The following is a 26,889-nucleotide window of genomic DNA, read 5'->3' as shown; positions in this document are numbered from 1 at the left end:
ACACACACACACACACACACACACACACACACACCCCATCTAGGACTCTGGCACCTGCCACTGGGAGGCTCCCCCTGGGATCCATGCATGAAGGACTGTGTCATGGGCTGAACTGTGTTCCGCAAAAATCCTCTGCTAAATCCTAACCCTCCAGTATCTCAAAATGCGACTCTGGAGCTGGGGCCTTTAAAGTGATAGTTAAGTTAAAATGAGGTCATTGAGGTGGCCCTGATCCAATGAAGCTGGTATTCTTATAAGAAGAAACACATGAAGACCTGGGAGAAGATACCATGTACCAGCCAAGGGGAGAGGCCTCAGAAGACACCGGCTATCAGCACCTTGAACTTGGACTTGAACTGTGAGCAAATGAAAGCCTGTTCTGTGGCCTAAGCCTCTCCATTCGTGGCACTTTGTATTACTGCAGCATTGATACAGACCCATGTCTCCTCTCACTTTAGAGGACAGCAGGCAGGGAAAAGGCCCAAGACCAGGGTTTGAATCCCAGCTCTGCCATATGCCTTGGTCTTGGGACAGGCACTGACCACATGAGTCTGTGTTCTCATCTGAAAATGGGGGTGACCTTACCCACTTCTGTCCTGCTCACCCCACAGTCTAAGGCTCTGCTTTGTCAAAGCTGAGAATGTCACATACTCCAATGTTCGGGTCACACAGGCAGGTCAGCTGAGGAAGCCGCAGGGAGGGGGAGAGACATTCACATGGCATATACACAGGAACTGACTTTCAGTATGACATTAGGGAGGCTAAAAGTAGAACAGGAAGAACTGAAATGGAATTTTAGAAGAATTTCCTCATTATTAACTTTTCTACTAGCAAAAACACAGTATACAGCCAGGGGTGCTGGTGGCTCACACCTGTAATCCTAGCTACTTAGGAAGCTGACATCTAAGGATTGTGGTTTGAAGCCAGCCTGGGCAAAAAAAATCCATGAGACTCTTATCTCCAATTAACCACCAAAAAGTCAGAAATGGAGCTGTGACTCAAGTGGTAGAGTGTTAGCCTTGAACAGAAAGCTCAGGGACAGTGCCCAGGAACTGAGTTCAAGTCCTAAGACGGGCATGCGCGCACACGCATGTGCACACGTGCACACACACACACACAAACAAACAAAACCAACATACACAGTTGTGTATGAAGAACCTGGGTTCTTCATAAGCCCACGCACCACATGTGTTCACCCCAGGACGTTTGCATTCCCACTACTCAGATTCACTACTGACATCCAAATGGCTCACTCCTCTACCACCTTCTGTCTTTGCCCAACGAAGCTTTCTGGAGCCACCTTATTTAAAGTGTATTATTTAAGGGAGGCAGAGGCAGGAGGATCTGAATTGGAGACCAACCTGGGCTACATAGGGTAACACTGTCTCAAGTGTGACTAGAGGGTGAGAAAGGGGGAGGAGGGAGAGTTGCTTCCAGTGAAATGCCTCAGTTCTTTTTCCTGTTTGATTTTCCTCCTTTGCATATGTATTTTATTTATTATTATTATTTTTTCTTTTGCTGGCCCTGGGCTTGAGCTTGGGCTGGGTGCTGTCCCTGAGTTTCTTTTGCTCAAGACTAGGACTCAACCACTTGAGCCATAGTATCATTTCCAACTTTTTCTGAATAGCTTATGAGAGATACGACTCCCAGGATGGCTTCAAACTTCAATCCTCAGATCTCAGCCTCCTGAGTAGCTAAGATGATAGGCATGAGCCACAGGCACCTTGCTCTCCTTGGCATTTCTGAGCATTTCGCATTTTACTTAATTGTTTGGGATTTGGTTGTCTTCCCCCTGGGCAGCTCAGCTCCAGGCCCAGAGAGCTTTCCGGCTGTGCCGGGCATCCCCAGCACCTGGCAGTCCTGGCGCTGGGGAAGCACAGTGTTTACAGTCTGATAACAAACACGGGCTGGGCTTCCCACAGACCCCCGGGTTTGAGTCAGATGCTCTTTCCCTATTCTCTTGCCAGCAGCCTAAGCAGCTTTCCGGAAGGCGGGGAAAGGTCATTCAAATCACTGGACTTCACTGAGCTGAAGGCAGCACGGAGAGTATCCAAAAGTCCATGCTGGGCTAAGGCCTAGTGGGGGAGACATGGGGGGACAGGGTTGGCAAGGTGTGCCAGGGGCATGTGTTCTAGGTCCCCCATTGGGGACAGAGAGGCCACCTCACTTGGATACCTCCCCAAGCATTCCACCGACCCTAACAGGCTCCCAGGAGCAGGTCTCCTTGCAAATCCTCTAGGCTTCTACGGAGAGCCAAGGAGGGCTGAAGAGCTGAAAACCACAGTGTCTGCTTCCTCCTGAGCACTGACCAGTGATGGGGACAAGTCACAAACAGAGCCCTTGGCACACACTGACAGGATTACCAGGAAGCCGGCTCTCCTGCGGGCAGTGCCAGCTGTATGTCAAGGCTGTGCTGTTCTTCCTGTGGGAAAAGATCATTCCCCTAGGTTTAAAAAGTTCATGGAGGTCTGGGAAGGTGGCTCAGTGGTAGAGCGCTTGCCTTGCATGCCTGAGGCCCTAGATTTGATTCCTCAGCACACATAAGCAGAAAGAAAAAAGCCGGAAGTGGCGCTGTGGCTCAAGTGGTAGAGCGCTAGCCTTGAGCTGAAGAGCTGAGGGACAGCGCCCAGGCCCAGAGTTCAGGCCCCACGACCAGAAAAAAAAAAAAAAAAGTTAATGGAGCCCCATTCCCCACAGACTAGAAGGAACGCCTCTGTACACCTGTGGGCGGGGATGGGCTAAGGACACCACAGACCCAGCTGCCAGCCACATGTTAACAAGCTGGCCATATTGGGGAAACTACAAGGGGAGGCATGGTAACCAAATTACCCACTTGGTGTATTTAAAAATGTGAGACAGTACATGCACATGTGCATGTGCACGCATGTGCACAGGCACACCCACACACATAGAAAAATACCTTACTCAGTAAACAGCAACCTCAAAAAAAAATCTACTTTTGAGAGAGAAAATTAACCAGAGGCTGATAAAATCATTGTTAAAATCTAACTTCATTTGTGATCTCCAGAACTGTGGGGAATCAGCCTTTAAAAGCCAAATGTCAACAGGATATAGTGGTGCATGCCTATAATCCTAGCACTCAGGAGGCTGAGGCAGAGGACTGATGCCACATCGGAATTAATCCACCTGCCAGGAATTGCTAACTAACTAAACCCAAACCCTGAACAAAAGCCAGAGAGCCCTCCAGTTCAGACTAAAGATGACCTAAGGAGGTCTCAGTAATCTAAGACACTTGGAGGACAGAAGTCAGAGCCCAGGCCTGGAGTGAAGACAACATTCGAAGACTCAGCAGCTGGTAGGCAGCAGAGATGGCATTTCACACTTTTGCAAGTTCTCATGCCACCACTGATCTCAAACAGCTATTTCATCTTAGTATTTTCAGAGTTGATTCCCTACGCTCTGGAGAGTTTGAGGTCTCCTGTAGTTGGAGGAGTTCTCTTCCCTGTATGTACGGACAGAGCCCCAACATGTCCCCCACCCCCCCCCTCCTTCCTGCACTATGATGCTCAGCTTCGGAAATCATGATTCCCCAAGCCCTGGAGCTGTCACTAGCTCCATCAGTTCAGTTGGCACAGAATGGCTCTCTGCAACAAGGAAAGAGGTGGCTTCTCTTTCTGTAGGCTCCCCAGAGCCCTGGGACCACCACAGGACCAGCTCTTGGCAGAAAACCAAACTTCCCTGGGTCTGATCTCATTTCCCCTATTAGAAGGCATTGCCATTTCCTTGTTATGTAACCTAGTGACATTTCCAGGCCACAAAAACCATGAAAAAGGCAAACTGGAGCCATAGCAGCTACTCCCCACCACTGCACTATTCCACTGTGGGCCATGGTGTCCTATCAGCCAAAGGTGCTGTCACCCACCTTCTCACACATGGCTCTGCACACAGCACAGGCTGATCTGGGTTCCCTGTTCAAGTGTTTGGAGGGGCCATGGGCACAGGGAGTGCTGGCACCAACCTTCCCAAGAACGAACTTCAAACTTTCCAAATGATATTTACATCTCTGATGACATCAGTTTATCCATCTGAGTAGAAGACTATCTATCAATGCCAATGTGCAGCCCCATCCACTCCTCTCTCTCTGCTAATTATAGCCCTTCCTTGGGCAGCAGGCCACCCAGCCCCAGCCCCAGTGCAGGAAGCAAATGGTCCATTTGTCAAGCAGGACAGCTTCAGCTAAACAGGCCTGGAAGCAAGGGCACATGCCACACCCTTGTGAGGCCAAAGAAAGAGTGTGCTGCTGGCAGCCTGTGCCAGGTGCCAGAGCCCAGGCTTTGCAACCAGGCAGAGGAGCCCTGTCCACCCAAGCATGAACCAGGTTCCCTCAGAGTTCTGCAGCCTGGAACTCAACTCCCTCCTGGACAGGGTCAGGTCCAGCTCCTCAGCACTGCTAGGAAATGGAGGCCCTATGTCAAACGCCAGCACCTATGCACCCTTCAAAAAGCACCCAGCAGAGGCAAGTGCACACTTCACAGAGACCCAAAAGGTCTATTTTCACCCGCCAGTCTCCTATTGTGTATTAACCACAGTGTCACCACAAGACTGGATATGGGGCAAGATATGGGGAGGGCAGAAGAAGAGCCAGAAATGTCCATCAGGGAGCCTTTGAGTTGGGACGGAAGAAAAGGCCACATCTTTCCTCTGCCTTTACTGTAGTTGGATATCAAGTGCTCTCCAAAAGTCCACATAGTAAAGGCTTGCTCCCCAAAGAGGTGTTTACTGGGAGGCAGTAGCTCCTGTGGAAGGTGGGGCCTAGCGGGAGGAGCTCAGGTCATTGGGAGTGTGCTCTTGAGGGAGAGAGGGGAACCTAGTTCCTTCTTGTTTCCACGCAGGTTGTGTTTATTCCTCCATGTGCCATTTACATGATATGGTACCTCCCCAGACCCCAAAAGAACTGGGCCACTATCTACCAATAAACCTTTCCTCTTCATACGTTGATTGTCTCAGGCACATTACAGGAATAGAAAGCTGACTAACATAACTTGTAACTGAAGTGAGGGCCTGCATCTGTTTCCAGCTCTTCATGTCTTCTATTGGTCCTTCTGTCTGTCTCTAACAAACCTTCCTACTGTTGAGGATATAACCTTGTAACACATCCTGGCATCTGCCACTCACATCCCCCCTTCCTGTCTTCTTTGCAAGTCTCCTGCACAGTCCTGGATCTGGATTCTTCCATGTCTAGTTTCGAATCACCTTATCATCCCTCGTGAAAAACAAAACACTGAGGTTTGCTTGGGACCATATTGAATCTAGATTCAGCTGGAGAGAATTGACAGATCTTAATCAAATCTTCTGTCCTGTGAGCATAGGTTGGGGGTTAGCCCTTTTGATGTATTACCTTTCTAATATACCTTCAAAAAAAGTGTGGGGGGGGTCCTCACTAGTAGCCAAGGATGGCCTCAAATCCATGATGCACCTGTCTCAGGCTCCTGGGTGCTAGGATTTCAGACATGTTTCTTTGTCTTCCTTAATAACATGGCTCTCTACCTCCCTCAAGCTATCTTATGCAGTCTGGCAGCTAGAAAAAGCCTCCTAGAAGTGTTCTGTCGCTGTCTGAGAAGGCCTTGAGCTAGGCCCCTGTGTGGGAGCATGGCCTTTGGAAAACAAGCCTCTCTAGGAAGCAGAGTGGGCCTTCCATCTGCTTTCAACCCCTCCTGTGGGCAGAGACTCACACATACAGCACATTCCAGGCTGTGAGGGAGCTGTGCCGGGAGGTTTACAAGCCTGGGTCATCCAGTCTAGCCAGAGCAGATAGGAATTTCTAATCAGGAGCAACCACAACCCAGGGAGCACTAGGGCTGTGTGCTGAGCTGCTAGAATCCCTGCTTGGACAGAATGTGGGCAACCAGGTGGGACTAGCATAAAAGATAAAAGATCGGGATGTGGAGGCAAGATACAGGGCCGTTATGTCCTTCGGGGAGACCAGGGCAGAACCATTTAGTGAGCCTGAAGGAGGCATGGGGTTTGACTGTGCACCTGGGCCCCTGTATGTGCCTGGTGGAATGAGCTGGAGGAATGACATAGCTTCAGAGGCTGCTAAGCCCAAAGAAGGAGCTCTGCAGGATCCCATTCTGGCACAGAGCCCTGGAAACATAAGAACAGAGTGACTCATGTTGAATGTAAAAACCATGGAAACCGGGCTGGGAAGAAGAGGAGTTAAGAGCAAAATCACCTCCACCCAATGCCCTCTTCTCCCAGGTTTCCCCTCCATCGCTCTCCAGACTCTGTCTCCCTTGTCACCCATGAGTTTGAACCATGACCCATTGAACCTGCCTCCATGGGTCTTGGTGTAAGCTGACTATATTCTCAGCCTTGGCCTTGGTGAGGGTTCTTGCACCTAACCTGTGGGTAGGCTGGTGGGTGTGGCTTAGGACACCCAACAAGAGGGGAGTGGTTACTTCCTCCTAGGAGACAAGGGAGAACCATTTGAATAAGTCTGGAAGGATGCATCAAGTTTGACTTCATGAACCTGTTTTATAAGACCCACACGCAGAACATCCAAGGTACCTAGGTATAGTAGATCTGTGGGAAAAAAACCAGAATGTTAGCCTTGGGATGGAGGTTAGACTTGGGTATAGGGGCCGTGTAAGGGTGAATCTCCTATGGACTGAATCATAAGGATTTGGGAGGTAGTCAGGCATGTTGGGCATGCCTATAACCTAGCATCAGAGGAAGAGGCAGGAGGACCTACTGAGAAGCTAGCCTGGATTTTATAGCAAGTCTAAGGCCAAATAGTGAGACTCTGTCTCAAAACCAACCAAACAACAATAACAACAACAACAAAACTTTAAGTAACTGACAAGTATCATCTATAAAAATAAGAGCTCTAGAGTTCCCCCAGCTTTTATGCTCTCAAATCTCCTTTCAGTCTTTTCCAGGAAAAAAAAAATCCAGGAACAGTGGTATATGTCTGTCATTCCAGCTACTCAGGAAGGGAAGGTCAGGAGGACTTTAGTTTGAGGCCAGGGTAAAACATTTGTGAGAACTCCCTCCATTTCAGTCAGTAGCTAGAGGTGCTGGTATTCACTTATCATCTCAGTTATGGGAAGTATAAGTAGGAAGATCTTTGTCAAGGCCACCAACCAGAGCACAAAAGGCAAGACTCTACTTCAAAAAATAATCAGAGCTGGGCTGGAGACTCAAGTGGTAGATTACCTGCTTAGAAAGCTCAAAGCCTTGAATGCAAACCCAAGAGTCACACATACACACAAAAATAATAAATACTAAATAAGTAAAGGTAATAAGAAGAGGAAGGGCTGAAGGGGAGGGCAGGGCATCATGTCACTAGCTCTCAAGTGACAGTGTCATTAGTGAGGCCAGCTGCACTCTCCGTCAGCATCCCACCAATCTAGTGCCAAATCAAAGTCTCCACACCACTCTCCACAATGTGCGCTGAGAGATGGAGGGTGGGTAAGTGTTATTGTACCCAGGAGAGTGATCTTCAGCTCATGGGACCCCAGAAAGGAGCCCCACAGCTCCTTGGACTCCATTTTAAAGCTGCAGTTTTCAGAACCAAAGACATAGCAGAGCAGAATCCGTGAAAGTTCTGGCTCTGGTGGGGCGCACATTCTACTCGGGAGGAAGTACATAAATAAAAACATACAATGTATTATAAATGCGCCAGTGAAAAACCAAGAAGAAGGCCAGGGCAGCTGGGATCATGGCCAAGAGAGGTGCTGCTTAGGTGAAGAGGGGCCCAAGGCACATTGTTAATAGGAATTAACATCTGAGCAGGTCCTCAGGCCTTGGAATGGGCTGGTCCATTTGAGGAAAAGCAGGAGGAGAGGGTTAATAGAAAGGGGGAGCATTGAAGATGGGGTGCAGGTTAGGTGACACTTTGGGGCAATAGGGAATATCAGGTTTTGCTCTAGAAGGTGGTAGGCACTGGGGTCTGTATGAAGTCAGCTGATGCAATTAGGATTCTTTTTCTAGTGCTAGTTCTGGGTCTTGAACTCAGGGCCTGGTCACTCTCTTAGGCTTTTTCACTGAAGGCTGGTGCTTTGCCACTTGAGCCACACCTCTACTTCCAGTTTTCTGGTGCCTAGTTGGAGATAAGAGTCTCAGAGACTTTTCTGGCTTAGCTAGCTTCCAACTGTAATCCTCGTTCCTCAGCCTCCCTAGTAGTTAGGATTACAGGCATGAGCCACAGCAGCTGGCACAAATTTTGACTGTAAAATGAGATGCTTAGTCTAGAGGACAGAGGTGCAGAAAGAAGACAGTTGGAAGCTTCTGTGTCATCACCCACATGCAAGGTGGTGGCAGCTGAGACATAGGATGGGAACAGTGGCAGATAAACTGTTACACTTTGAGGTTGGAATAGGGAGAGAACTGAAGTCATATGGTCAGGGAGTCAGGCACTCAGATGTCTGGTCACCAACAGAATATCCACACAGCCCTATGTCACCCTCAGCCTATGCATTCACTATCCTGGAAAAGGTACCCACATGAGGTAGAGAGCTGATGTTCAGGGTACCCTGGCCAGGCTGCATCTGGCTCCAAATGTGATGCCCTACCTCCTTCTGCACCCCTGGGGCGATGCTTTTGCTGGAAACCAACAGCCTGGGCCTAATTAGCAGAAACCCACACAGCAAATCCAGATGGTTTACATACATGGAGGCTTCAAAGGACTCAGAGGAAGTGGAGCAGGACTAGATGTGGGGAGATTAAAGGGATGCAGAACAACTAAAAGTGATTTGAGAGCTTTCCCCTGTGTCCCCTAGCAGGTAAAGTACAAAAGCGAATGTGGGGAATACCACCTATGCCAACACCCAAGTCTGACTCTGGCCATAGCTGGCTGGCCCACAGGTAAACTCCATTCTCATTCTGTCTTCCTAGAGTTAGCATCAGATCCTGAAAGTTCAAGGGTTCGGTACCACAAGATGGCCCTACCTTGAACTACCAGTCATAAGTCCAGGTCTCAAAGTTCAACCCTGAACCAATCCTATAAACCCTGGTTCCCATGACCTCATGTTCATTTCTCCCATGCCAGCTTGACTTTGAAACTATTGGCTGGGAGAATTCTTGCGCAACTTGGAGTCTATCTAGTAGGAAAGAAGGGGCCCAACCCACATAGGCATCAGAGGCGCAGAACAGGGAGAGGCTGCCTTATATACCAGTAGTGCCCTGGCATGGCCTGGCATGGCCATGTCTGTGTGCAGGCAGCCGGCAGTAGCCCTGGGTCCTGAAGCTCTTGGGTATATCTCCTCCCAGCATCCTGGTTAGGGCCCAGCATGGACAGTTGAACCTGCAGTCCAGGACAATGGGCTTCCATGGGGAGCGGCGGCCCATGGGGGCCCAAGCTCCATAGGGATTTCAGGGCCTAGGAAGCCTTTCCGTATATACTGTCTTCCTGTCCCTCCACAAGAGGAGGACAAGGCCTAGCAGGTCTTATCAGATGAGGCATAATGCAGGTAGGGACCATGATACAGTCCCCCCAGGAATCTGAACCTTTAACATCTGGGGCTCCTTCTGTCAAAAGGAAACTGGCTGTAGTGAAAAGACTGTGATACTCTTTTCTAATGCACAAGAGACATTTGGGGATAACTGAAGCACTTTTACTAAACTGGCCATTTTCTTAGGCATAAAAATGGTGTGGTCATATCCAAGAACATTTTGGGTTATTGTTGTTAAGAAACATATCTTTAGGAAACATATCTTGAGATATGTTTCTTTAAAGAAAGATACTTTTGTAAGAAATATACTATGCCAGGTAAAAGTGGCTCATGTCTATAATCCTCGCTACTTGGGAGGCTGAGATCTGAGGATTGTGGTTTGAAGCCAGCCTAGGCAAGAAAGTCTATAAGCATCTTATCTTCAATAAACTACCCCCATCATAAAAAGCCCAAAGTGGAAGTGTGGCTCAAGTGGAAGACTACTAGCCTGGAGAAAAAGAAGCTCAAGTACAGACAACCCCCGAGACCCTGAGTTCACGTCCCAGGACTGGCACACACAAAAAAAGCAAAAAACAAAAAATGAAGAAAGAAACATATCTTAAGATATGAGGTGAATTGTTCTAGTATCTTCTACTTCCTCTGTGATGGCCAGAGTTGACTCCAGATGGTAATGAACTGGTCCAGAGCATCATTCTTTTGTCTTTTCCATTAGAGTGTTTCACAAGCAAGGTAAGAAAGCAAGTCTGAGCCTGTAATCCTACCTACTTAGGAGGCTGAGATCTGAGGATCATGGTTCAAAGTCAGCCCCTCACCCCTCCACAGAAAAGGCCGTGAGACTATTATCTCCAATAAACCACTCAGAAAACTAGAAGTGCTGCTGTGGCTTGGCCTTGAGCTGAAGAGCTGAAGGACAGCGCCCAGGCCCACGACCAACAAAAAAAAAAGTAAGTCTGGTGTTTCCCAACAAGCCTGGTTATAGCTGAACTCTCTTCCTGTTAGTGGCTGGCAGAGAGGTGTGGGGGGCCTAAGCTGGGTGGCCTTGCCTGGCCTGGCATTAATACCCAAACCAAGTATTTCACCAACTGCTAACGGGAGTTAAATATGAGCTACAATGGGAACCTACCTATTATACATCCAAGTGAAGTACTAGGAAACAGGATGCCCAGAGTTTTAGAACATGTGCCTTACTATGCAAGGGAAGACACAGAGAATACTAGGGGAAGAGGGGAGGGGAGGATGGCAGCGGAGGATGGCTTAGCCTCTTAGATCCTTCCTTCTCTGCGTTAAGAAAATTAGGATGCGGGCACTGCTGACTCCTGCCTGTAATCCTAGCAATGCAGGAGGCTGAGATCTGAGGATCATGGTTCAAAGCCATCCTGGGCATGCATGAAACTCTGTGAGACTCATCTCCAATATTAATCACTCAAAATCTGGAAGTGGTGCTGTGGCTCAAGTGGTAGAATGCTAGCCTTGAGCAAAAGAAGCTCAGGGACAGCGCCCAGGTCCAGAGTTCAAGCCCCAAGACCAGGACCAAACCAAAAGAAAAAAATTAGGATGAGAACACACATACAACAAACCAACATGATGGTGAAACCCCAATGCTGAGAGAAGAGGGAAAGACCCTGGTGTGTCCACCTGAGGGCTGGGTCGTTGTGGCAATGCAAAGAGGGTGGCTAGCTGGAAACACTCCATCCCTTAAAAGCTGTACAATGCTAGGCAGCCCTTGACCCTCTCCATTGACATCCAGGAAATGCATGGTCAATTTTTTCAGTCAGCAGAGCATAGATTGTGGCCCAAATACCCTAGATAAGATGGAGGCACACCCACTGGGAACATCTATATATTTCTTCACACATCTCAGTGTGGGCCAGCTACCTGTACCATTATTGACCCGATAGTTTTCTTTGTTGTTGTTGTTGGTCATGCGGCTTGAACTCTGGGCCTGGACACTGTCCCTCAGCTCTTCAGCTCAAGGCTAATGCCCTTCCACTTGAGCTATAGTGCCACTTCCCATTTTCTGAGTGGTTTATTGGAGATAAGAGCCTCACGGCCTTTCCTGCCCGGGCTGGCTTTGAACCATAATCCTCAGATCTCAGCCTCCTAAGTAGCTAGGGTTACAGGCATGAGTTACCCGTGCCTGGCCTGATAGTTTTCTTTAAATGACTCTTTTGAAAATAAATATGCTACAACTTTGGTGCGGGGGGGGGGAGGAGGATTGGGTGGGAGGTGGGGGGAGGCTGGGAAGGGATGTGAAGGGTAAACAAAGGAGGAGGCTGCAATGCTTGATAAGAAATGTACTCATTATCTTGCCCATGTAATTGTAACCCCTCTGTACAGTATGTTCACAAAAAATAAAAATTAAAATTAAAAATAAATAAACAAATATGCTTCTGCCCTAACCAAATATATAATATGTATACTATACATAATATACACATACTTGAATTTAATGTTCTCCATCTACCAGGAATAAGGAGTCGATAGATGCTGATCTGTCCCAACCCCCTCAGCTTGCAGATGGAACTGTGCTGCCCAGAGAGAGGCTGTTGGTCATTCCCCAAGGTCTCACAGTGAATTAGCCACTGGTCAGCAGCTGTGACCCAGTTCTCCAGCCTCTCAGGCCAATGCTGTCTCCACTAGAACCCCCATCCTCTCATCAGGAAGGAGAGTTCTCACGCCCTGCCTATCCTCTCCAAAAGAAAAGAAAAAGAAAAGAACATCTTCTGCAGGACAGTGACGCCGGCTCCATTTCCTCCTTCCTGCATCTTCAGGGAGTTCAAGAGGACCTGGGCCAAGGGGCCTCTGACTCTTGGCGTTGGGAAGCCCCTTCCTTTCCCACACTGGGCAGCAGTCAGCCCACTTCCTGGGGGGTGGGGTAGGGAGTGGGGGGTGGCTCCTCTCCAGCAGAACCTGAGGGGATCAGAGGGCCCCAGATGCCAAGAAAATGATTGACAAATGACTGAAAAACTAGATTAACCAGCAAACAACTCCTCTAAGAAAGAAAATTTCTCAGGCTGAGTGTAGGGGAACGTACCTGTAATTTCAACACCTAGAAGGTCCAAGAAGAATGGTACTGGTGGCTGATGCCTGTAATCCTAGCTACTCAGGAAGCTGAGAGCCAGAGGATTGTGGTTCAAAGCGATACCTGGCAGAAAAGTCTGCAAGACTCCAGCTTAAAAATAATAGGCGAAAACTCAGGCTGGAGGCATAGCTCAAGTGTACAGAGGTAAGCCTTGAGTTACCCTGATACTGGCAAGAAGAAGAAGAAAGCAGAGGAGAAGAAGCAGGAAGAAGCAGCAGCAAGAGGAGGATCATCACGGGTCACATCATGAGACTCTTTCACATACACACAGAATTTTAAATTAAAAATAAAATTAAAATTAAATAAGGGAAGAAGGAACAAAGGAATGAAGAAGAGAAGGGAGGGGAATAGAACAGAAAAGTAAGTGGGGGAAGAACAGGGAAGAAGAAAGGAATGGAAAAGGAAAGGAAAGAGAAAGGAAGAAAATGGAATGGAATGGAATTTTTTTTCTGCAGAAGAACAACATCCCACCCCACCCCTGCAGCAGACCCTGGAGTCACCTCCCCGATCTGAGCCTCTTCCTCAAGGCAATGGGCAATGGCAGGACCACCAGCCACAAATGTCTAGAAAGCAGCTCAGCCCAGAGGAAAGACTCTTCATTGTTAGCTTTAAAAAGAAAATTAAGGAGGATGCAGAAGGCCGGGAAGGTCCACCAGAGCACACAGGACACAGGACACCACAGCAGGGTTTTACAGCTGCAAAGTCATGTCAAGTTCAATGCTATGTGAGGCCAGCTATGTGAGGAGACCTCAGTGGAGGAGAGCAATGGACTGATAGAAACTGGTCTCAGCCTGTCTCAGGTCTATGGTCCCAGAACCAGCCCTGTGCTCATCTTGCTCCTGCTCTTACTTATTGTAAGCCCATTTCTCATTCCAACAGAGGGCTGACACCCCCCCCCCAGCACCCGCGCGTGCACACACACACACACACCCTTGGGAACCCTGAGCCAAATTCTGCCAAGTATCCCCACCAGGGCCTCCCAGGAGCCATTGACCAAGCCTAGATCACCCCAGCTTGCAACTTTCTGAGTACTCTTCCAGAGCTCAGCCAGCTCCAGCTTCAAGGGATAGGGCAAATCTGGTTCATCTGGTATCATGACCCATCCCAGGGCCAGACAAACAGCAGCCACTCCAGGTCAGAGGCCAGGCAAAAACCAAGCAAAGGCATGAGCTGGGCTCCTGCTGCTTGATGACTGGCCCTACTGAGAACATACTTCTTCATGCTCTGGAAGTCACAGTAGCAGTACCATTGACATCCTTGCTGCAAAGTCAGCACTGGCAGACAGCTGAGGGTGCTCACAGGGCTATGGAGGGCTGGAAGCTGTCTGTTGGCCAGGGTTCTAGAACCAAGATTACTTACTTTGTGGCCTTGGGCTCACTTTCCACTTCTCCACAGCAGGGGCAGACCAGAGACCAACTACAAGTCCAGGCCTCATCTTAAACCCCTCCATCTGACCATCATATAATAAGCTGACACTCTGATTATGAAGGTTATTAGAGAACCCCAGGTATCCCACAGCCTGTTTGTCAAATGGTTTCCACTCGGTTGCTTTCACAGCCAGTCAGTCCTTTCTAAGGGCTAATGTGCCTTCGCTCCCCTGTTAGAACTCCTTTCTATCAAACATGCCATGTAGAGGAGAAACCCTGAGGAAGGCTGTTGTACAGCAGGATCACCAGGCCTGCTTACGGGGCCTATCTGGGTGGGGCTATGGGAGTATTGGCAGGCTACAGGCCTCTCTCCTGTCACCCATGCTCTTCTCCTCCTCAGTGTTCAGAGCAGGGCAGGAAGGGAGAGAGACACTCAGGACCCTGTTCAACCAGGCCCCTCCCTAGTGAAGCAACCTGGTAGAGAAGAAAAGGCTCAGGTGACTTATAACAAGAGCCTCATTCTCCCTGGACTCGGGAGTCTGAGAAGGCATGGGCCAACTCCTCCACCACCCTCTACCCAAGGCTCCAGGGATCACCTTCCTTGTGCCTTCCAGTTTCTCTTGGCCCCTGGAGATTGCTGCCTTGTCTGCCCCTTCTTCCACATAGCTTTCTTCTCTGTGCCTGATTGCTACAGACAGCTGCAGCCTTACATCCCTAAAGATGCTTGTTGGATTTAGAGCATACTCAGGTAATCCATGATATCACCTCCACAGCTTGACCTTAATTCTATCTATTAAAGAGCCTTTTCTCAAATAAAGTCACATTCACAGGTTTGGAGACATAGGCAGGTGCTTGAGGTTGGGACCCACCAATACCACCAGTAAAGTGCTGAGAAGTTAGAGTTAGAGATGAGTCCTCACCCTCCCCCCTCCCCAACTAACTAGTCAGTCCCTGGAGGTCAGGACACATTGCCATGACCCCAGGCCAGCTCCCACCTCGCAAGTGAGATTGGAGCCCACCTTGCACATGGCTCCTACATGGTAAGACCCGGACGTGTTAGCACTAGTGAGAACCCAGCCGGCTTCCAGTGTGACACCCTTGTGTAGCTCTCAAACTAAGACATCATTTAAAGGGAGAGAAATAATCACAGGTCCCTCCTGAAGTCTGTGACTCAACCTCAGTCTATGGAAACTTCTCCAAGTCACAGACTATACAGAAACACTGTCTTTAGAGCAAATGAAAGACCATTTTAAAGATAAGCAACAGGAAAACAAAATTATAGAACTCCCGCTTCCCAGCACCCACACTTCCGGCTCCTCTAGAAGCCCAGGCTTCCCAGCACCTCCCACATCCCTGCGAGGCTGTGGGCCACAGACATCACCAGACCTTTCTCAGCTGGATGAGCCCCCGACTCCCCATGCACCTCCAACTCCACTCCTCTTCCAGCGCTGGTGGAATGTTCTCTCCTTTTCAGGTCCTCCCCTGATTATTCACGTACTCTCTCCACCTTTTCTAGACCAGAGAAACTGTCTAGAACATCATGGGGAGGGGGAGGAAAAGGTTCTGCATACCATTTCAGGACCCAGCTGCAGAGACAAAAATTCCCTCTCAAGCTAGCAATACCATGGCTATGGCCACCACTGTGTCCCCTGGGGAGGAAGCTGACAGTTCACAGGGGCCTTGGCTGAATGCCAGGCCCACTGAGTCAGCAGCTCTAACAAAAAAGACATAATTGTGTGTCCTTGTGACACTTCCCAGCACAGGAGGCCTTCAGCCGTGAATCAAATCCCACTGGCCTAGAAATTCTTTTAGTCTCAGAAGTTCAGAAGCCTCAGAAGCCAACATCCCACTCCACTGCCCCTAGGGGACAGTTTCAATCTATGATCTATGTGACCAGGAGCTCCCACCCCTGTACCTAGCACTTGGCACGGCACAGATGTGATGCCCGGCCAGCAACTCCCAAGGGCTCCCACATTGCACCTAGCAGCACCTCGCAGCAGGGGAGAAGAAGATAGGAAGCAGTAAGGGGTGGGGAAGTGGAAAGGCCTGGGATCATCTTGAGAGGGCCAGCCAGATACCCAGGGTGGTGATAGGTCCAGTTCTCCCAGGCAGGAAGCAGGAAGACTCTGAACATGGAAAAACAAGCCTGACTGAGCCAAAGCTGTTTTCCTCCTGCTCACCAGGCAAATATTTGCTTTCCTGCAGGCTAAGATGTGAATGTCACCCTTATAAGAAGAAACAAAACAAAACAAAATACCAACCCTCTGTTTTCACAGTTAAGTAGCTCTTATGTCAGAGACAGGCAAATGGTGGCCTCAAACAAGTCACTTCCCTCTCAGGGCCTCAGTCCCTGAATCTGTAAAATAGGACAAAGTCCTCATCCTGTCAGTTCACAGGGTGGTTCTGAGGATCCCAGGTGGCAACCCTCCTGGCATCTGCCATCATGGTACCACATGAGACCCTTGGTCCAGAGCCCAGCAGGCTAGGCCTTACTCCTGTAGGAAGCACAATGCTTATTCCCTTTTACAAGAAAATTTGAGATGGGGAGTTCTTCCAGACTTGTTCCTAGCCTCTTGGCTATCTGAATTTGCTTTCTTCCTCCTCACCAATTGCTTCTTCTGGTGGCCACCCTGGGTGGGCCCTCCTGGGCTTGGCCTGCCCAGCCCCCAGCCTGCAAGGTTCTACCCCTCACCTGATCCCAGGCCTCCATCTTCCCGGGGCTTCTGGCAGCCATGGCTAGCAGCCTAGCTCACACTGGCCATTGCTGTCCAATTTCGACTTGTCTCCCCAAGGGGCTGACCCTCTCGGGTCAGGGATGGTGACATCTTAGGCTTCCCTGTGGCACCTCAGCTGGCCCAGGGGCATGGCTTGGAGCTGAGCAGATGTGCTTGTATTGACATCAGCCTGCACCACGGGCGTGGCAGACTCCGTTGCCTGGGCTTTCAGAAGTGCTTCACAGCACACGTCTCAGAGAGCCTGCCGGGGTCCACGTAACCACTATGTGCCCACAGCCTCTGTGGCTGAACTAACATCCTCCCAGCCCCCTAGAGACTAAGGAGCAGGAAGGGCCCAAGTCCTGGAAAAAGTCCTATGTACCCCAAGCGGTCAGACTTAAGTTGAGGGCACAGCTACCACCGTGTGCTCTGGACAGGCAGAATGTGTCCTGTGGAAAGTCTCTCCTATGACAAAATGGGTTCCAGAGGCCCCACCACATTTATGTTCCTAGATCTCCTGAGCAGTAGGAAAATCTCTCTCCCCACCAGGTATGTGGCGCAGGAGAGGGTCCTGTGCTTTTGTTCCTCTCCATCTTACAGGAGCTTCCCATGGTCCTCTGGGGTATCCACACATGAGGGGACTAGGTGACTCAGATAAGTGTCCTCCATGCAGGCCACACCGAGCAGCTAGCACTGGCTCTGCAGCCAGTCCTCTCAGGCAATAAGACCTCAACTCTTCATACACCAGGACCCTGCTGCCCTTTCTACCCACATGTAGTGCCTCACACTTCTCATCCGCTCCAGCCTTGCTTGCCTGCCTACCTCAGGGCTCTTATTGTCCCCTCCACCTGGGATATTCTCAGCTGACCTTTGCTATGGTGCATTCCTTGTCTTTCAGCATCTCAGCTGCCAGCTCCTTATTAAGGCCTTCCCTGACCACTTCATTTAAAGTAGGAACTCAAAGCTCTCCCTACTTCCTCCCTCCCTGATCACCTTCTTAGCAGGAAATCTTCCCTTCCCTTCCCTTCCTGTCACTGGTTTGTCTGTAAACCTACTTTTCACAGTTGTTTCCTGTACTACCACAGTATCTGGTAATCCAACAGGCATCCAACAACTACTGATTGACTGAATGAATAACCGAGCCATTCTACCCACCCCGAAAATATAGCCGCCTCTGAACAAGACATGGATTCAAACCCATTCAACATCTAGAGTTCTCTCTGGAAAGAGTGGGGTGTGTGTGGGGGGGGTGTGGGTGTGTGTGTTCCAATGCACTCTGTCCTGACTCACCCAGAGGACAAGTAAAGCCAGCTGGTACAGAAATTTATGATCAAGCTCTTATCTGGTTACCTGAGAGCCCCACCCAGGGGTGGCATGGTGAGTCACTTAGAGAGAAGAACTTGGGAGGTTGTGCAGGAGGGCAGGTGGTTCTGTCTGCTTCTCCAGGGCCAAAAGCCCCAGCTGCAGGCCCAGTCCTGCAGGTCAAGGTAGTCACTTCTTTGAAAAAAAAAAAATAAGAGAAGGGTTTGTGCCTAGAAATACAGGCAAAGTGCAAGGAAATTATCTCTGTGCTTATTTTACTCTGTCACAAATCAAGTCATGGGCAGGGAAGAGGGCGGGAAGAGGGCTCTCCAGCCCCCTTGTCTGGTTGTTATTGTGTCCTAGGCAGAAGGAGCCCCTCTGTGTGCCTCAGGCCCACACCTGGCCCTGGACTGCAGACCCCTCCACAGTGCATTAGGTGCAGCTGGCTGCTTTAGGTCACCCCACTTGTAGCTGGAATTTCACTCTTCTCTTTGAAGTGCCTGCCTAGAACAAGATGATGGCCCTTCCCAAGGAACCAAGGGGAAAAAAATGGAAACAAAACATCTACACACACCTACAAGATGTCTGGAAGATGTTTACAAACAGGTAGCTATAATTCTCTCCAAGTGACAGACCAAAGGTGGCTTACTGTCTTCACCGTGACTTCTTAAATTGCTTTTTTTTTTCTTAACCAAGTGCCTGTATTATTTTCTACAAGACTGAGCTCTTTTTCTAAAAGGAAAAAAATAATCTGCCAGAAACAAAATCTATTTCCTTTGCTGACTTTTATTACCTTGTACTATGCAGGGCACTTGGCTCCTTCCAGAGAAGGCACCTCCTACCCTTACCCCACATGTGAAGGAAGAGCTGGGGGCTAGGAAAGTCACAGGCAGACACCTGGGTTCTCCTCTTGATCTATCATTGACTGGTCTGGGGCTCTCAGGCAAACCTTCCCTTTCTCTCAGGTAATCTAAGAGGGCTGCCTGGAGGTGTCTTAAAGGACCTGTCTTGTTCTCCTGTAAGGCTCTTCAACATTTGGCACAGAAGGGGAGAAAGGAGAATGCCAGCGTTTTAAGTAGTAGAGTGTTTGCTTGGTGCCAGGCACAGCTCTGAGCAGACTCACTATCTATTTTACTGATAAAGCAGGCATATGCAAGTCAGTGCCTAAGTTGCTTGGCCTAGAAGCGTTCCTATTACTATTTCAACTCAGGCTTCCTGGTACAGAGTCTACACTCTAACCACTAAACTGCTACAGCTTACAAAAAGATCCTTCCATGAAGAGGATAAAAGAGTTCCTGCCACCTTTGACCCTCACAACCTGCAGCACCTATGCTGTCCCCCCTTTCCTCCTCACCCACCCCACCCCTACCCTTACTCAGTTCTTCTCTTCCTCATTAATCAATACTCCCAGCCCTGGTACCATTCCCAGACTGGAAACCCTACTCATTGTGAAGGTAGCAGCCTTAGGCATCCTTGAGAGCAAGTGGCTGTGATATACGCCAGCCCCACTTTATAAATTTATAAATCCAAGGCTTCAGTAAAGCTGCCCACCAATGCTGCACACCCAACTCAGCCTCTGCCCAGGTTGGATCCCTACCTTGTTGGTGTAGGTGATATTCCACCAGCCTCATGCAAACAGCCCTCCTCAAGCACCCATTTGGTATCCAGATCCAAGCTTGGTCTTCAGAGAATAAGAATGAGCCACACCCCTGACCTCCAGGAGCCCAGAGACCAGCAAAGGAAAAGCAGTTAAGTAAACGGATCCTTAGGACACCCTGGGCAGGGCTAAAATTAGAGGTGTATCCCTGAGGCCTGAAGGCTCCAGGGTCAGAATGATTCACCCTGCAAGTGGGAAGAGGCGGCTCTTGGTACTACTGGGTGCTGAGAGCTTGAAAGGACCAGGAGCACTGGACCAAGGAGGAGAAGCTCAGGCCAGCTCCACGGAATCACCCTGAACACGTCCACTCCAGGCCTCCTAAATGGGATGGGACATCACTGCAAGGGGCTTGATTCACAGATAGACATTCATTCCCTTGTTTCATTCCCTTCCAGCCTCTCCCCTTCCTGATCCACAAAGGAGCCAGCCCCGGGTGTGCTGCCAGGTTGTCTGGAAGCCACTTAAGCACTGGCCAATCTGCCCCTTGAACAGAAAGGGCAGGTGTTTGGGTCACCAGCATCAGCACCCACAGCAGCTAACCACAACTACATATTCACCTGTTTTCTCTTATGTCTATGATGGGGGGTGCTGCTTTCATGCCATGGGTAGCAGTGGTAGAACACCTTCTTCATTCTTTTTAATTAGCATACAGTAGTCCTACAAAGGGATTCTGTTGTTACACTGCATACATACACATACATACAATGTACCCTGACCAACCCTACCCTCTCTGTCCCATTCCTTTATCCCACTCTCCCTGGTTAAAATAATTCCAACAGGTTTCATTGTTCTATTTCCATCCATGCAAATAAACCACATCAACCATATTTATTCCCATTCACACTCTGCTAGCCCTCCCCCTCCTGCTAGTATCCATTCACTCCCTCCCCTCCCCATCCCTCCTGTTTTACTTTCCAGTTAAAATGCTTTCTTTTAAAAATAATTTAAAGCTTGGAAGATAAGACAGTTTAAAGAAATACATTGCTTAACAACATCAAATTCAGTGGCTCACACCTGTAATCCTAGGTACTCAGGAGATTGAGAACTGAGGATTGTAGTTCAAAGCCAGCTGGGGCAGGAAAATCCATGAGACTCTTATCTCCAATAAACCACTTAGAAAATGCTGGAAGTGGTGCTGTGACTCAAGTGGCAGACTAGCCTTGAGCAAAAGAAGCTCAGAGATAGTGTCTAGGCCCTGAGTTCAAGCCTCAGGCCTGCCCACCCCAAAAGAAAATAGAGGGCTAGCGGTACATATGGCTCAATGGAAACTTTGTCAGACGCTGGGTTTGATCTCCAGCACAGCAAAGAAAAAGAAAGCTTAAATATCCTGGCAAAAATAAGCAGTGCTATTTTATATTGCTTGCCTTGCAGGGAAGGGGTTGTAACTGAAGAGGGCAGGAGGGCTGACCTGGGGGCTGACTGCACAGGTGTACAGTTCACTTTTCCAAAACCCATGCAGCTACACAGACCTATGTGAAGTATATTTCTGCCTGTTTTGTACACCCATACACCCATTAAATTAATGATTACACATCTAGGAATAACCCTAGAGACATATACATATGCAAATGACACATTCAAAGATTCCATTGTATCACGGGTAGTATCAAAAGATTGAACAACAGTGCAGAATCGCCCAGCAGAGGCAGGGCTAAATAAACTTTGACCTAGCCTCCAGTGAAGTCTAGATAGCCATCCAATGGAAAGAGGTGCCCTTTAGCAAATACCCAAACTCTACAGGGACTTAAATTTAAGTGAAAAGCAGGGAGCTCTATGCAGAGCTACATTCTGTGGGGGGGGGGGGGGGGAACCAGAGGGAACCAGAATATATACACCTGAGGAACCTAAGCAACTCCATTTCACTTAGGACCCCCATCTCAGTCCTGCAACTTAACCCTATGCCTGGAATTATGATATCTGACCCCCATCTCAGTCCTGCAACTTAACCCAATGCCTGGAATTATGATATCTGAAACTCCATAACAGCCCCTCCTAGGGTCTGGTGGCCATTATCTAAACCAGACACCCTGCAGTTTAGCACCTATCCTCTTGAGACTCCCCTGTGGTGCAAGCCAACCAATTTAAAGTATGTCAGCCCCCTTGATCTAACCAACAACTTGTTTCTGATCCTTTCCTGCTTTGTAGTGTGCCAATCATACTATAGAGTTGTTTCATGACTTTCCCGTGGTTTGTAGTCATTTGTTACAAGAAGTTATGATGTATGCAAAGCCCCTGCCTTCCCTAAAAAAGTGAATAAAAAGTGCTGTAACCCTGGGCTCGGGGCCTCTCAGAATCATGGGCTGCTGCCATGTACGCGGGGGGGGGGGGGGGGGGGAGAGACCAAGCTCGAGCTTGCAATAAAAACTCCTTTGCTTTTACATTGGTGATGGTCTCTGGTGGTCTTTTGGGTAAGGATTTCCAAATTCGGCTTTACACACCACAAGTACATATCTGTGCCTAGGACATCCTTGGCCTAGGATTGCTCAGGAAAGGATCACATGAAACTGGTAAGAGATCGCCCCTAAACAGGACAAACAGGAAAGTAGGAAAGGAAGGTTGTCACTGCTTCTTCCCCCTTCTCACTCCTGCCTTTTTCTTTCTTTAAACATCTTGCTATGTAGCACCGATTGACCTTGAACTTGAGACCCTACTGGCTCAGCCTCTTGAGTGCTGGGATTCCAGGTATGCCTCACCATGCCTAGCTCCTTTTCTCCTTACAAATTGTGTGTTATTGCATATATTTCCTATTAGTAGTCATTCCCACATGTGTATCTGCCAGTCATGGGGTTTGAAATCAGGGTCTGGGTGCTGTCCCTAAGCTTCTTGGTTCAAGACTAGTGCTCTACCATTTGAGGCACAATTTCATTTCTAGATTTTTTTGGGGGGGCAGTTAATTGGAGATAAGACTCTCAAGGACTTTGCTGCCTGGGTGGCTTCTAACCTGATCCTCAGATCTCAGCTTCCTGAATAGTTAGGGTTACAGGCACGAGTCACCAGCATTCAACTTCAACAGTATTTTTAAAGAAAAATGGTCTTACTTAGAATACATGGCTATGGTAAATTTTAAGGCCCCTCCAGGGTTAAAGCAGGCTTATAAAGCAAATGACCTAACCCTGGCCTCCACCCCATTGCTTGCCAGAGGCTAGAAATGACACCAAGATAAATGGGCTTTTCTGCAAATGGCTTCTAATTAACAGCAAACCTCATCCAGAACAAATTACTTTCCTCCGACTCCACCCTGTAGACAAACCCTGACACCTGGAGCTGCCCTGGCAGAATTGACAGATGGCTGAGTTCCTGGCATGAGCCAAGAGATTTTTAAGCAGAAATACTTTCAGGAACGGAAATAAGGAAACCTTATTTGACTAAGGAGAAAGGATTCCAAATTCTGAGTCCTATTTTTCTTCAAGAGAAGCAAAGCCAAAGAGTAGTCTTCTTTGGGGGCTGCAAAAGGCAAGTTTGGTGTATTTAGCTTCATAATTTCCTTTGAAAGCACTTTGCCTGTTCACTCTCTCCCATATGATTACTTTTTAAATTTATTTTTCGTGCCAGTTCTGGGGCTGGAACTCAAGGCCAAGGTACTGTCCCTGAGTTTTTATGCTCAAGGCTAGTGCTCTACTACTTTTAGGTACTTAATTGAGGATAAAAGTCTCATAGACTTCCATGCCTGTACTGGCTTCAAACTGAGATCCTCAGATCTCAGATTCCTGAGCAGCTAGGATGACAGGCATGAGCCATCAAAGCCCAGCTCCATGTGGTTACTTTAAAACCAGTTCAGTGAGGTGTAAGCAGAGGATTGGGACCTCTCACATATCCATTTTACCGATGAGAAGTAAGGATGAGGAGAGAGAGATGAAGAGTCTGGCCCGTGGTTACACTTCCCCAAAGGTAAACAGTGCAACCACGCATCAAGTGTGGCCTTTCCTTTCAATTCAGCCTTAACTTTTAACCTACAGGAAGAACATACTAGCCAGATCAAACCAGCAAAGAATCCCTGTGGGCTGAAAAGACCTATGAGGACCTCAGGGGTAAGCGTTTTCAAGAAAATACACATACCTAGGTCACACCAGGAATCTGTAATTTTTTTTTTTTTTAGAAATTCTTTGGTTCATTCTGATGCAACTTTTGAGTGAGAACCACTAAATTACAACTCATATTGCCCACCCTATCCCCACATCCAACCACCTGCCATCTTCCAGTCCCAAAATGTATTGCTCACTTCTCATCTATGTTACCTGAACATGTTGTAAGCTGACCTGAACTTAACTAGACTTTGCTAGATGGAAACATCAGTGCAGAGTTTTGAGATCTCTGAGAATACACATGACTTGCCTAAGATAGCCCAGTGAGTCTGGAACAGAGCAGGACTAAAATCAGGATCAACGGATTACCAGCATGGTCACCCCACAAAGAGGTTTTCCACAAACTTAGTTCTGTGGAAACTCCTGAAACTCTTGCTTGCCTAAGAGATCCAGTGAGGGGTTGAGGAAAAACATGCTCCCCACCACCACCTGTCCACATACACACACAAGGGGAGGGGATTGTTTCAGAGGGAATAGGGGCCAGTGACCCTCCGGTGGGCTCTGAATAAGACTACCCTTGTGATATACTGGAGCAAAGGCCTCTCTAAAGTGGCAGAGGGAAGCCCACCAACAGAAAGATGTCCTCATTTCTTGGGAGGAACACTGAACAAATGTAATCATGATATTCAGTATCTGTTTTGTGGAATATGAACGATACAACTTGTAGGCAGGGATGGGAGGGGAAAGCTGGGGGAAAGTGAAGGAAGGGTCCAAAAAGAAATGTACTCATTACCTGATTAATGAAAAGGTAGTCCCTCTATACAACACATTAATAATAACAATAAAATTACATTTTAAAAAATAACCAAAAAAAAGATATCCTCAGTGTTTGGGGGCAGCTTATACCACTCATACTCTTATGAATGGCTACCACCTGAACACTCCGCCTTCCTGAGCAAAATATTGTATTCAGCCTGCTCCAGTTCATCTCCACATGCATCCTAAAAGGTGGAAAGTAGGGACTGGGAAGGTGGCTCAGGGGTAGAGCGCTTGCCTTGCAGGTATGAGGCCCTGGGTTCGAGTCCTCAGCACCACAGAAGCAGAAAAAGCCGGAAGTGACGCTGTGACTCAAGTGGTAGAGCGCTCGCCTTGAGCTGAAGAGCTGAGGGACAGCGCCCAGGCCCAGAGTTCAAGCCCCACGACCGACAAAAAAAAAAGTGAAAAATAATTACTGTGCATTTGCAGATAAGGAAACGGTGGTGCAGAGAAATGAAGTGATTTCCTCCAGATCACTCAGCTGGAAAGTGATAGCGGCAAAATTCAAAGCCTGGTTGATGTGGGACCCCTTGCCCTCAACCACCTCTGCTCCTCCACCAGACGAAGATGGGGGAAGAGCCCAGTGACAACAAAAATAGTAACTGGCCACCTCGGAGGACGCGAGACAGGTCCAGTGCCTCGCACGCCGCACCCAGGGCGCGCGTGGCCTCCTTCCACCACGGTGCGCGCGCATCTTCCCCCGGCCCGCGGGAAAGTAAGAACCCGGACCAGACCTGGAACGCAGGGGACCCCAGCCACAGAGCCCGACCACTTTACAGACGGATGCGGAGATAAACCCCCCGGGTATGATGGGTGCCGCCAACACGGAACCACAGCCTACCCAGCCTCGGGCCGAGGAGCAGCGGGCTCCGCTGGCACACCCAACCACCCGGCAGGTGCGCCACCGACTCTTCGGCTGGAATCCGCGCGCACCTGAAGCCGCCAGAATGTCCGGATTCCCAGAGAGCCGGGCGAGGAGCGCGCACCCGCTCTCCGCGCCCTCGCGGGGCGGCCAGACCAGGACCCGACCCAGGGCCTGGCATCCGGGCACTCGAGGGAGCTTTACCCCCGCCCCCGCCCACCGCACCCCCTCCCCCACCCGCGGGCCCCGCCGAGGTCACTCACCCAGAACACGGTGGAGTAGATGATGAGTGAGAACTTGAGCCACAGATAAGAGAAGTGCGCGCAATAGCGCACCTGTTCCGAGTCCCCGCCCGGCATCCTGGCGGCTCCCGGCGCGGGGCTTCTCGGCTGGGTCCCGCCGCCGCCGCTGCCGCTCCAGGCCCCACCTGCGGCTGCAGGGCGGCCCGCCCGGCCACCAGCGCTCTCTCTCGGACTGACACTGGCGCGCCGCAATCACGGCCCCAGCCCCGGAGACGGCGCGTCCGGATGGCCAATAGGAGCGAAGCGACGGCCCGGCCTCCGGCAGGGGGCGGGGCGGGGGCGGGGCCAAGGCTGGAGACCCCTGCTGAGATCGGCCGGGCAGAGGGGCGAGATTGGCAAAAGAGTTCGCGTGAGGCTCCGGAATCAGGGCGCAGAGGAGAGCAGAGATGGGCACGGGAACGTGAGGACTGGAGGGGCGACCGGGACCAAGCGAGAGAGTGTATTGCGAGTACCGGGGAAAGCAGGCTTTCGAGTAAAGCCGTACTATAACAATGGCAGTAGTAATAGTAATAGTAATTAGTAATGATAATAATAAAAGAAGAAGGAGAAAGAGCTGGGGGAGAGGAGGAGGAGGCAGGCTTTTTATTGTTGTCAAGACGGAAGAGTATGGAGATAAGGGTTGGAATTAACAGCGGAAGGCATTAAAAATGTAAATGCAAGAAGTGAATAAGGAAGAGGAGTTGCCCAACCTCGGGCGATCGGAGTGCGGCGTGCTGGGCAGGTGAGCTGTCCGGGGTGGGGCTCAGACCCCCCCACCTCCCCCAGCTGCTGGCTCCTCCCGGAAGGAGACTGCTTAGTCCTTTTCCCTTCCTTGGCACCTGGTGTGCCCCCAGAGCCTCTTCCTCCCGGGCAGCCCACGCCCATGCCCCTGCTCATGTTCATGCTCAAGCCAGACACACTCTCAGCCACCTATTCTGACTGGGCTTCTTCCGGCCCCTCCTTTTCCAGGCCTGGCACCACAGGTGGCTGTGATTCTGGTGTTCCTTTTTGAATGGTCCCAGCTTTACTCAAGCTTGTTTTTTCCTCTCTCAGGATAGAGTTTAGGATCTAGGAATCTGTGTTTGTGGCAGTCAGTAATTAAATGCCTGGCCTAGGAGTGGTGAGCTCAGGCAGTGCTGGGTAGGGCCCCTGGTGGTGGTTCTGCGTATAGCATCCTTACCGTAGGTTGCCAGCCCAGGGCTCCCAGGCCTTCTGAACAGAGGCTCTCAGAGAGACAGGTAGAGTGGTGAGCAGGTTAGACCCAGTCCTGGGAGCGCTACAACAACCCTTCCTCCCCTAAAATTAATACTGGGTGTGAAGGAGGCAGTGTGCTACCTGGAAGGGTAGAAAGGAAGCCATTTTCTTGGTAGACA

At 49.5% G+C, this 26,889-nt stretch overlaps 1 protein-coding gene across 1 annotated transcript in view; it reads right to left on the bottom strand.

Moving 5' to 3' along the window:
• Tspan15 (tetraspanin 15) overlaps positions 1–25,703 on the bottom strand; it is a 40,125-nt gene extending 14,422 nt beyond the window's left edge. The window contains exon 1 of the mRNA XM_013017091.1: positions 25,499–25,703. Coding sequence (XP_012872545.1) covers positions 25,499–25,594 — 96 coding nt within the window. The 5' untranslated portion in view covers positions 25,595–25,703. The remainder of the gene's footprint in view (positions 1–25,498) is intronic.
• Between the last annotated feature and the right edge of the window lie 1,186 nt (positions 25,704–26,889).

The sequence above is a fragment of the Dipodomys ordii genome, unplaced genomic scaffold (assembly GCF_000151885.1).
Source record: "Dipodomys ordii isolate 6190 unplaced genomic scaffold, Dord_2.0 Scaffold34, whole genome shotgun sequence".
In the NCBI taxonomy this organism is placed as follows: domain Eukaryota; kingdom Metazoa; phylum Chordata; class Mammalia; order Rodentia; family Heteromyidae; genus Dipodomys; species Dipodomys ordii.
The sequence above is the reverse complement of the archived record's forward strand: the minus strand, read 5'-3'. Positions and strand labels throughout refer to the sequence as shown.